Below are 12,396 nucleotides of genomic sequence, written 5' to 3' on the forward strand. Positions count from 1 at the left end.
CAGGGAGTCTGGGGCACCGCCAAGGGCTGGAGCAAAGTCTCACATGAGTCTGCACCCAGCATCTCAAACACATGATCGACGGGAAGGCAGGATCAGCACCTCCATAAGGACCTCAAATCAACATGCAAATGCTTGAAGCAGGTCATGGAAGGGGTGAGGGTGGCAGAAGCTGCTGGGTCCTACTCATTTTTGTAATTTTATGAAGAATGAAGACAACACTGACTCCTTCTTGCCCAATCGCAGTGGTGCTGTTTACCCTCCCTGCCACCACATGTCAAATGAGGTTAACATGAGCCATGTTCTCCCCTCAGTCAAAAGATTATTAGTTGATGTAGGAGAACAAGCTGAGACATCCAAGAAAGGCATGTGTTAAATACAGAGGAGGAGAGGGATAAGGCCATGCCACACGGCACCAGCCTTAAACACTGAGCTCTGGCAGAGGACTTCTGCAGTGGTTTCATGGAGCACAGTGATTACTGAGACAGGTGACAGAGCAAGCAGGGGAAACTGAGGAACAAAGGAACAAGGTGCCGTGCCTAAGGTTGTGAAGAAAAAGCCCAGCCTGGGGAAGAGAAGACTCCAGGGGGACCTTAGAGTGGTCTTTCAATATATAAAAAGGGCTTTATAATATGGAGATAAACTTTTTATAAGGACATGTAGTGACACGATAAGGGGCAATAGTTTTGAACTGCAAGAGGGGAGATTTAGCTTGGATATAAGGAAGAAGTTCTTCCCTGTGAGGGAGGGGAGGCAAGGCCCTGGCACAGGTTGCCCCAGAGAAGCTGTGGCTGCCCCATCCCTGGCAGTGTTCGAGGCCAGGCTGGACAGGGTTTGGAGCAACCTGGTCTAGTGTGAGGTGTCCCTGCCTGTGGCAGCGGGTTGGAACTTAATGAGCTCTAAGGTCCTTCCAACCCAAACCTTCTGTGACTCATTCTATGAAGCAGAAGAGGGGCAGAACCAAGCACAGAAGTTAAATGTTTATCTCCAAGGCTGTATGACCACAGCTTTCTGTCCACATGCGCTTCCATATGACATGGGGCACAGAGGAACCCACATCTCAACTGGCGCCTGTAGGCCCTGCTGCGACACAAACAAAACAAGCGACAACCCTGACAGGAAATACCACAGTAATTCCCTTCGTTTCTGGAATAATTTCTTCTCCAAGATACTTGTACCGGCATTTCCTCCAGCCCTGCTAACAAATGGTATTTTACTCTTTCTTGCCATCTCCCTCAGAAAGGAAAAAGCAAGGCCACCACAGCTGCCACAAACCCATCACCATCTTTCCAGGCTTTCCTTGAGGTATTTTTAGCTCCTTCCTCAAAACTTCTAATTTCACAAAAAGACCACAATTGCCGAGCTTCAGAGGAGCCTCTGAGGGGAATCAAAGGGGGGGAAAGGGGCAACTGCTCCTGCCCACTTGGCTGGGGACCATGCACCCCAGCAGGCTCGGCCAAGCTCAGCTCCTGGAGCTAGAGCAAGCAGCTGTGTGCACTGGTTTAGATTAAGGAAAACGTTGGAAAAAAATGGAAAAAGTGTTTCCAAATGAGGTGAATCATGATCTTATACAGAGATCCCTGAAGAACTGACTGCTGTTCGTAATAAAAGCACACACGGAGACCAGGAAAACATGCAGTTAGACCTAAAATGGAAGCGTCTTCGGAGGAACAGAAGGTGCTGAGCACACTGGCTGCTGAACATCCAGAGCGCTGACCAGACTGGGGTACAGATAAGCTGAGCAATGCCATGACCATGTAGAAGGGTGTCTGATGGCACAGGGACACTCTTGGTGCATCATCTTGATGTCACTGACTGCAGGCAGGCACCCAGCAGAAGAGGCAGCCCCTCCACCTCTGCCGGTGCACTAGTGTGGCACAGAGAGCTAAAGTACCCAAACCATTATGCTGCAGAATCCCAGACGGGCACCAAGTTCAGACTCCGCCCATCATGTCCTCGCCTCCTCTCCCCAGACTCAACTGCCATGAGAAACAGTATTCCGGTTGGACCCCACTTCTGTGGCTTGCTTTTTAAAGCTGCTCTTGTCAAACCTAACCAGAGGATAGCTTTGCCCATGGCTGAGACACCAGAGGGACAAGGGCTTTGGATCACTTCTTCCACCCAAACCCATGGCTGCCTCACAAACCACCTGGGACAAAGTCTCTGACTCCAGCATTAACCCTTCAGAGGTCGAGAAAGACAGGAAAAAAAAAAATCATCACAAGGGAACTCCTCGTTTCTTCAGCACTGCACCGAGGGGCTCATTCATTCCAGCTTTGCTCTTAACCCGCTCACAAGACCTTGGCATCTATTTTGCCTCAGTTTCCTCCCTAGGTAAAACAGGGACAATGACAGAGACCCACTTCCACATGCTGGAGGGTAAGCAGAAGGATTATTTTCACTTCTCTCATTTTCGACTCGTTGGGTTAGGGAAACAATGAGAAAACCCCACCAAGCGGTGCAGCATTTAAGCATTAGTACTCTAGTTACCCCTTTGTACCAAAGCCACAGATCAGGGGGATTTCTCTTCAGCTTCTGGCTTCAGCCAAGAGAAATCAGTACTGCAGGACCAGGCTTAAGGGGACTTCTGTACCTCCCTGAAGAGCACATTGTTTGCATTAGTCCTGTGCTCGCCCCTGCTTTTAGCAACAGGACGTTCGTTACAAGCCAGACAGCTGGACCACGTCCCTAAACCGCAATAGGAGATGACTAATCTGCGTCATTAGGAATTATCTGCACGGAAGCCCCATGCACTTTGGGTTATTCAGCAATCAGACAGAAAGGGGGTTGTCTGGGATTGCCCCCTTCTCTTGGGGGTTGGCAACTAGGAGATATCCTGGTCCCCCTAGATCCTTACAGCTCCTTTCCTCTGAAAAATCAAGTCCAGGTCATGAGCCGCTCAGAGGCCCATGGAAAGATGATGTCTAGAAGGTCTGCTGCTCCACGTTACTTTTAGTTTATACCACAGCAGAAATCAAGAAATCACAGGCTTCAAAATATTTATCCCAAACCACTTACCTGGCAGGTAATAGCTTTTTTCCAGCTGGATTTCTCCTTACTATTACTCTCTTAACACCCACGTCAGCTCCACACATAGATAAGGAAAAGCCTCTTCCTGAACTCCTCGGGACTCTACAGTCTTTGCCATCTCCAGTCAAGGCTTTCCCAGTCAGTGCTGCTCCCCTCTTGGTCCCTTGCTTCTGCCCCCCATGTGGGGAAAGCCCTGCAGATCTCCTTACAGAAACTCCCATCCTTAAGGTGATATATATGGACCCCCACCACGTTCCCAAATGGTAAAACAGAGGTGATAAAGCCAAACTTTTAGGCTGCTTGAAGACCTACAGTAGAGCCCTAGAACATGAGCTGTATTCTATTCTAGTCATGAGCAAGCCTTATCCTGCCAAAGAAACAAGTCCAGAGGTAATCTGCTAAAAGAACATCTTTTAGGTCAGTCTGACACTTGTGCATGGGAAAATGTTCCTCACAAATACTGCACTTTATTGCTGTGGGAGAGCTGTAATCAAAGTTAACATGACAGAGGAATTGGTAGCTGTCATCAGCTGTGATAGAGGCCCACACCAGTGCCTTGTCATTAGACTGAAGCGCAGCACTGACAACCAGCTTCATACTGTGAATTGCCAAGTGCTAGTTATATAAATAAATGGATGTGCACATGGACAGATGCAAAATAAATGTTAATATAATTGCTCCTTTCTCCTCCATCCTTTTGTTTGGGATTTCTAATTCTTTGTGGTTTCCCTTCTTATCCCACTCATCTTTTTCTTTAGTAATCACAATGCAGATCTTTATTTTGGTGTTTCCTCCTTCCCCTCTTCAGAGCCACTGAACAAACTCTTGTCTGTTCAGTCCAGGAGACTGCCTGCAAGGACTCCTTCCAGCCAGAGGATGCATAAGGAATAATGGAGTGATAAAGGGAATAATGGAGGAATAACAGAGCAGAGAATGCACTAGCAATAGTGTCAGAATAATCCCTCTGTGCATCTCTCCATGGACAATGAACAGCTCCTTTTTAGATTGTGACTAACGCAGAAGGAAAAGGGTGTCCATCTGTATCCCTCTATGCTGTTTTCTCACTAGGCAGAAGGGCAGCATGACACAGAAGCTGACACACCTGACCAGGACTCAGGAGATACAAGTTTAGCCACCACATGTGCTGCCAGCTGCCTGGGCAATCTAACATCTGCACACTGCATCAAGTATTGCTGTACTCATTTACAGCTTGTTCTACCATGAGGCATTAGACATTCAGAAACTCAGCCTTGGGCCTAAATTAATTTGTAAGGAAAGCAAACTAAAAACAAAAAAGATTTGTTTTTCATGCAATCTGCCAAAGGATGTTCATTTCATAAGACAATCTGAAGCAAAACTGACAGCATTTTGGGGATATATTTTGTAGCATACACCACCACAGACCTTTCTTGTGTGGCCCAAGCCTACCAGGAATATTATCTGGCAGGCACCAAATTTCAACTTCTTTCAAGAGCATTAAGGAACCCCTCCAGGAGACAGGGATGAGATAGCAGTTGAGTTGTGTTTCTCTGTGGACCAAGAAACTTCTGCGAGCCACAAAGGGACAAGCTAGTTAGTCAACACATTCTTGTTTAAAGTGTTTTTCAGGGGAATTTGGAACACTGACTAAAGGATTCCCATGCCTCAGAGAAGCATTCTTCCACAGGAAAAAAAATATGTTTTTTAATTCAACAGCTGAATGTCCAGACCCAAGTATTTCAACGTCAGCATGCTGTTGAAGGGCCTCGTAAGAGACACCTACAATGAGATTCCCAAGAGGAAAATTTAGCATCTGAATGCTCCATGCCTCACCCACCCTCCAAGAAGGGAGCCTGCGCAGTGCATCCTTCAGCCCAACCAGCCAAACTGATCACAGGAAAAAAAAATAAAACAAAAAAAAGGGAACACCAAGTATCAAAGGAGTAACAAATCATAGGCATGACAGCAGCAGTCTCCCCCCACCCCCATCAATGTCTGTGCTAAAAAACAAGAAAAAAAAAACAACAAAAAAACCAAAACCTAAAAGTGACCCAAACAAGTTGATTAAAAGCTTTTGAGCTGCAAGCATGAACCAAGTCCCCACTAATTCCGCGTACTTTGGCCACTCCCCACCTCGCAGACTAGACATCCCACGAGCCAGACTTACTCTAGCTAGTCCAATTTAGTGAAGCAACAACGCAACGTACTCTAACGCCCTTCATCTGTCTCATGGGGCCTGCTGCTCTGAATCCTCAACCCCAGATGCGCCACGAGAGCAGGATGCTGACTATTTGCATCTTCTCCATCACAGAGCTCCAAGTAACAATGAGCACGCAGCTACATCTATTCCACTTAGGGATAAAAAGAAAAAATCATCAAGGAGGAGACACTTTTCCAAGCATCAGTGTTATAACTGGGAAGGAAAGTGTGATTCCTAATACAGTAAGATTAGATGCTAATGGCAGCCAACAATTCTAAAGCTGATATCAGAGCACAACATAACTCTATCAGTGATTTATATCTTCCACTTTTATTTTCCATTTCCATCTTCTTGTATCTCCCACTCTGAAGATACAGAGTGGATGGGCTGTGAATACTGATTGGATTGTAGGGTGTCAAGTTTATGAAGCTTTCATAGATCAGAACTCAGCCAATGAAAACAACTATATACCTTATTTTTTACTATTTATCTGGTTAATTGTGCATCTACAGCATTTACAGCAACAGTCTCCAAGAACTACAGCAGGGATTTTCCCCCATTGTGAGAAAACTAACATGTTATTTAAGAAAAGTCTAAAAAGTTTTGCTATTGTGAAAGCAACCCAAGATGGCTTGGTATGATCCCCACCCAGCAGCTTGCAGAAGTGCTACCCTCAGAGCCATCCAAAGCTGGGCTGGACTGACTGCTTTGCCTGCAACAAGCCAGCTCAGACTTTCTCTGGTCAGTTCTGTAAACATCTTGGACTTACTTCAGCATGAGCTGAACACAGATCCAGTGATTCAACTTGGACAGCTGCTACAAGGACACACTTTAAAACAGACATGCTACATGCGCACGTGTTTTCGTCTGCATGTGTCTAGGAAGCCTAGAGGGATTTGAGAAAGGATTTTTACCCGCTGTATCCAGAGTTCTTTTTTTGCAGCACTAGTGACATTAAATATGCATGACAATGCATATACATATGCATATATATGTGAATGACAATCTTCTTCCCTGCTAGGCATTCAGCAACTGCAAAGTTGACTGCAGGCTTATTCTAAGCCGTAGCACTAGAAATGGAATTCCAAATGGCTTTGCTTGCATGCTTCTCCAGAGGCTTCCTAATCCTTGTACTTATTTTTCCCCTTCTTTTCTTCTTGCTATTTTGACAACTTAATTCTCTCTTCACAACTTTTATGTTCACATATTTGTTCAATACACAAACAGGCTATTAAATCCACTTTAGCTATTATGTCAATGTCAGGGAATAAATTTCTGACATTGCTCAAGGGACAACGTTTCTGCTCACCAAATGAGCTCTGAACATGCAACAGGTCCAAAATATTTGCTTTTAGGAGCATAAACACCAGTAATTAATATTTAAACACTTTATATAATAATGACATTATTCCTCCCAAAAGAGCCTTGTTGTCTTCAGCAAAAAAGTTGGCAGCCTGTCTTTCAAATATCTAAAGTAAAATGTGAACATAATAAATACTGTATTTCATCAACACTGTCAGTAGAAGACATTTGAGTAATCCAAATTTTAGAGCGGCATAGCTTGTAACATGTTCTACTACTTTCAGTACTAAGGAACAAAAAAGTGCCTTGGGGTGGAATCTGAGATTTACCAGTTTCAAGCTCTACTGCTGTATTTGTGGATGATTTGTCATATCATTCCTATTCTCTGTGCCTCCATTGCTCCTCTGTGATATGGGGATGCCTGTAGCTTCCTTTCAACTCTTCAAAAAGAGGTCCTAAAGCTTGCACCTTGGTAAAATTATGCAATTTGTGATGTGCAGAGCTCCTGCAGCACTTGCCAACTTCAGTTCTAATATTCAAACTCTGTTCTCCCAGCATGATAAGCACTATGCCCATCTCTTTGGTCTACTGGAGTCTGGGATGGACTCAAGCCATGCCTTACCTGTTTGCTGCTGTGAACACTGTTTTTATTCCTGTTGTTGTCCAGCAGCCCCCCACATTTGCCCAATGCTGCCAGATCCTTCATAATAGAGTTCAGAGCTGCTTCTTCATCTGCAAAAGAAGGAGATACAACTGAAGTGTGGAAGGCAACCTCACCACTGGAAGAGTAAAAAATATAACACTGAACCTACAATTCTTTCAAACCAAACGGGTCAAAAGACACAGTAACTAGACTTCATATTAAGAAAGGCATTCAATGACTATACCACAGTCCCTCCTCAGCCCATTGTGTCTTGGAAACACAGGTTTCTTACAGGTAAGACAGATCCTCAGAAAAGCCAGTGGCTGAGCATGGGTGACCACTCCTCCTCAAGCTCAAAGTCCATGTCTGCTGCCCATGGGGCCCTTTAAAGAGGTACCCATAGGTCAGAGGCAGTGCCCAGCAGTCTGGATCCAGTTTGTGAGGTATAAGATAGTGCTTTATAGGACAAAAACCTTTCAGGACCCAGAAAGTTCACACAGCAGATGATGGAAGTACACCACATTTCTTCACCTCACCCTTTCCTCCTTCTTCATTAAAGATGCTCAAGAGCCACAACTGATTTTCAAAACTAGAACCAGTGAGAAACCAAAGCAAGGACAAGCTCATTAAAAGAGGTAAGAAACTCAACTAAGCTGGGTAGAAGAGACATGCACTGAGAGCCCATATATCTGGTTTCTGCAGTAACTAGAGAATTTTTGAAGGACCCTTTTGATTCAAAACCAATCTCCTCCTTCTCAACACTTTAACACTTTCACATCTATGGTTGTGTTCTCTTAAAGCAGCTATAAACTATTACATTGCAAAATACCAATCACAAGCATTAAAAACCCCATCAAGACCTAGCACACAGCACACTCATTAGAAGGGTGTGAGAACCTGTTGCATACTCCATGTTCATGACACAATCAAGACAGGCAAGTATTAGGCACATGCAGCTATTACTGTAAAAATACAAATACAGCTACTGTCTTTTGTGTAAAACAGTGTCTCTGGGGATAGAGCCACTCCTATGCCAAGCCAGCATGCAGATTTAACTCAAAGTGTGAAAGATGTGACAGATGATAAAAACGATATGAAATCGGACAGGACTGAACCTGAAGCTGTTTCCCCAGGGAATTATGTGTTCTGAATCCTCATGCTCAGATAGATACAATATTATCTCTTTTCAGCTCCTCCTGCTGGGTTTTATAAGGACTGAAGCCAGAAAAACCAAATAGATGTGAGAAAAAGACTTCTCATGCATGGTGCGTACCCAGATCCATCTCATTAAAGAAATAAAAGGAAACATGGGGGAAAATGTTTAAAATCTGGCATCACTTTTATTTTAGAGCTCAGAAATTAGCTCCGATGCCTACAATAGGCATTAGGAAAATGCCTACACTTTCCTGTAGGCAATGTGTGTGCAAATATATTTAAAATACAATACAAATATATACCCACATATTGATATCAAATCTATAATAATATATTCAATATTAAAGTACAATTCCCCTTCCTTTCCACATTTCTCTACCCACTAAAACCCACAGGTACATTTTTCCCAGCGGGGTGGCAGAGAGCATAACCAGAAATGCTACAGGAAAACACTCAAGAAAAAGACAACTTTCAGTTCCACTCAGAGGGGAAAATGAAAATAAATACACTTGTTTAAAGTTCCCATAGTCTGAGGGTTGGGTGGGGTGGTTTGTTGTTGTTTTGTTTTGGGGTTGTTTGTTTGTTGTATAAAGGCATCTCTGGGGACAAGCAGTTTTCCAGGTTTGGTAGTAGGAAAAAAAGGCGACAAAAAAAGAAGAAAAAGAACTACCCTTTTTATTGGAGGGGGAAGAGAAGGGGGGAGGGACAAGTTAAAAAAAAAAAACCCAAACACAAAAACCCCACACACCACCCTCCAGGAATTTTCCACCAAAGCTGTAATCTCTCAAATGCCCCTCACCCCTTTCTTTTTTCCAACCCGAGTGACAACAAAAGTTTCCTGAACTCACTAACACAAAACACAGTCTGTAACATCACCAGGAAACAGGGCTTCAACAAGCAGTGGCAGAGCTGGGCTTTGCTAGCAAAACCAACTGATTCACCACCACTCTCACCTCCAAACTTTCCTGGACATGCCTGGCAGCATCTTTGAGGAGATCCACCTCTGGTTAACCCACCAGTGCCCTACGAAGATAGTCCAGAACTTACAATCATAGAATGGTTTGGGTCTGGAAGGACCTTAAAGCTCATCCAGTTCCACCCCCATGCCATGGGCAGGGACACCTTCCACTAGACCAGGTTGCTCAAAGCCCCATCCAAGACTTCTGTCTTCTCCTTAAACAGCAAGAGGTTTCCAACATCCACAAAAGGTTTGGTTTATATTATATTACCCTGAAAGCACCGATTCTTCCTCTTCTACCTACCCATCAACTTTGTCAAAACTTCTTGCAACAGTCTTCAGAGTCCATCAAATCCAGGTTTAAAAATTCCTGGTGCTGCAGCCCCATCTGCATGATTGTGGAAGTCACATTTCCTTAGAAATGTCAGGCTACAGATCTCTGCCAAAAGCACCCTTTTGCAGCTCTCCCAACAGAACAAAGCAAGAAGCATGTACTCACTTTCAGTAACTGCTTAAATTTAGCCCATTTTCGGAAACAATGAAACTAATCAGCCTAGAATCGGTGTAAAACAGGGCTGTAACAGTCCTGATTCAGATACTAGAAGGAAATAAAATATTTCTTGTATTTAGGCTGTTCCTCCATGTACTAAAAAGCTGATGTCAAAGAGCACCCTGAAGAACTTCTTATTATAAAACGTAAGCGCCACTTGTCCAAAAAAAGAAAAAACAACCCCAAAATACACATCCATGCTATCACTGCTGCAAAATAAGTAAGAAAACTTCTTCCTACACAAGCAGGAAAGGTTTTCTGCTGCTGAAGTGTAACAGAACACAATTTAAACAGAAGCAGAAATACATTACTTCCTTGAAGTAATGTATTTCTATGTGCTTAAGTAGCTTTTAAACAACTTTTAACTGTGTGTTTTTAGTCCAAGAGAAGTGCAGTTTCAGAGGGACTATGACCAAAAGCCTCAACAGCTCAAAACAAAGCAAAAAAAATCCCCCACACCATACTCTGAAGCAACTTCCGAGCAGGAGCACAATTTGCATCATTGGTTGCAAAACTGACACTTCCCAGTCCTCTCCAGGACAGCTTTTCAAAGGGACTGATGCTTTCCACAGTAAGGCTCTTGCCCATCCTAATTACTGCTCTTGGGGTCTCCAAGCTGACTCCCAAGAAGGGTGGAGAACTTTGTTCCATGGAAATAGGCAGCCAGCTCAGCCAGTTCAGTCAAAATTCAAACAAGCACTGAAGCTTACTGGATAATTAAATCCAAATGCCACTCCCAAGCCTCTCCAGCAAAAGGGGCGTCACAGGCTGTTTGCTCTCTGGCTTGGTTTGAGCAAGCAGAAGGTGCAGAATGCATGGCTCTCCCACAGAGAAAATGTTGGGGAAGCATCAGGAATCCCATGCCCAAGAGACATACAAGACCAGGGTCTCCTGATCTAGCACCACCCAGAACCAAGTATGCTTCAGCCTTGTGAGAAGGCAGCACTGAGACTACACAGCAAACATCTTCCCAAGCTTTGCCACGGCTCCAGAACTGAACAGCTGCAAGTTGCACACCACCAACGAAGTATCCACAGAACTCGGATGGACTTGACTCACGGAAACCACTGAGTTTGTGCAGCGTGAGCAGGTTCTTGCTCCTGAACAACCTTCTTTACTTGGTCACTCATATGGGCAGTAGTCACAAGAGATTGCAGCTTCACTCTTGCACCGTTTTGTACAAATTCACATAGGGTATTGTAGGTTGACAGGATGAATTGTACAACAAAGCCTGCTCTTTCCCCAGCACAACTCATAAACTGGAATATTTCTAACATGGAAGACCAGGACAAAGAGGAGCTGATAACACAGACAGCAGAAATGAAATGTAAAAGTCAATTGTATTTAGCACTGTCCCTTTGTCCCCAGAGCGTCTTTCTTCCATCCTCTGCTCTTTATTTCCAGCTATTTCCCTTAGTAGGGAACTTGCTTCTTTCTTCTGTACTTCCCACCAGCACCACTCCAGTTTCGTGCTTTTTAAATCGGCTTCCTGCAACAAGCTCATTCGATCATACTGCCAGCCCATCCATCCAATGACTAATTCCAACCAAATATAATAGAGGTTTCAAAGACAGTAACTTCACAAAGGTTTTGGGGGTGGAGGGGAACTATCCATACTCACAAAGAGGAGAGGAACACAGAAGTAAGCCAAGAGTACTCCAAGGAGCCAATGACCAGTGGAGCCACAGTGAACATGGGAGCGTTGGTTTCATACTTTTATTACAGTACACATCCATTTTGGCAGGATTTTGCATCAAAGCCAGAATACCTCCTTCTCTTAAATTTTCAGTTCTGTAAGGCATTAAGACTCACAAGTCCCAGGCACTACTGATGTGAACCCAGAGCATTCAACACTTAGCAGAATCCACTATGAAATGAAATCAGAAAGCCACAAGATGACACATCTCTCCGCCCTTTGGATAGACATTTCCGCTGCTGCTACATGGCTTCGGCTCCAGCATGTGTGCAGGAGAGAAGAACCTAGAGTTTTAGTCTTAGTACAGCACTGTAGCACGAGAAGGAAAAAAAGCAAGGGAGTAATAGCAAGCTTGAAGGTCAAAAAGGACCACCCAAAACAATTCAACAGTCAGAGGAGAAAGCAAACGAAGAAGGGACAAAGGAATAATTTAGCTGTGTTCAGATGGTCTAGACAGCGCTGTTGTTGTTGGCTTCACTAATAGGTCATTACTAAGAGGCAGCTTATGGTAGTTTCATGAAGCTGCTTCCATCAACATTGAAAATAAAAAAGCAGCAGCTGGATGAAGAGCACAGAAAAGCCTGCAGAAGTAAAACAGAGTCTCATAAAACATGGCAAGTTCTGATTTTGGCCCCTTACACACACCAAGCAGAGCTAGGGCTCGGAAAAGTTGGGGAAAAATCCTGGGCGTTGCAGAGGGGAAGAATATTATCCTCTGAGTCATAGGCTGGAGCATCTAGCTAAGGGGCCATACACTGTCACATACACTTCTGCTTGGGTCCAGTGTAGAACTGCAGACGTGACCACTTGTGGTCACTGAAGATCCCACTGTGCTTTTCACAACCGAGATGTTGATAGCCCAGTTCAGCTGTCATGCCTGCGTAAA

At 44.2% G+C, this 12,396-nt stretch overlaps 1 protein-coding gene across 2 annotated transcripts in view; it reads right to left on the minus strand.

Annotated features, from left to right (window-relative positions):
• Positions 1 to 12,396, minus strand: part of LOC130593258 (mitogen-activated protein kinase kinase kinase 3-like) — a 78,082-nt gene that overhangs the window by 35,615 nt on the left and 30,071 nt on the right. For both annotated transcript variants that reach the window (XM_057398278.1, XM_057398276.1), the window contains exon 3: positions 7,131 to 7,240. In XM_057398278.1, the coding sequence (XP_057254261.1) occupies positions 7,131 to 7,240 (110 nt within the window). The remainder of the gene's footprint in view (positions 1 to 7,130; positions 7,241 to 12,396) is intronic.

The sequence above is a fragment of the Pezoporus wallicus genome, unplaced genomic scaffold, assembly GCF_028554395.1.
Source record: "Pezoporus wallicus isolate ANWC-B61680 ecotype Strahan unplaced genomic scaffold, APGP_CSIRO_Pwel_v1 contig_7237, whole genome shotgun sequence".
Taxonomy (NCBI): domain Eukaryota; kingdom Metazoa; phylum Chordata; class Aves; order Psittaciformes; family Psittacidae; genus Pezoporus; species Pezoporus wallicus.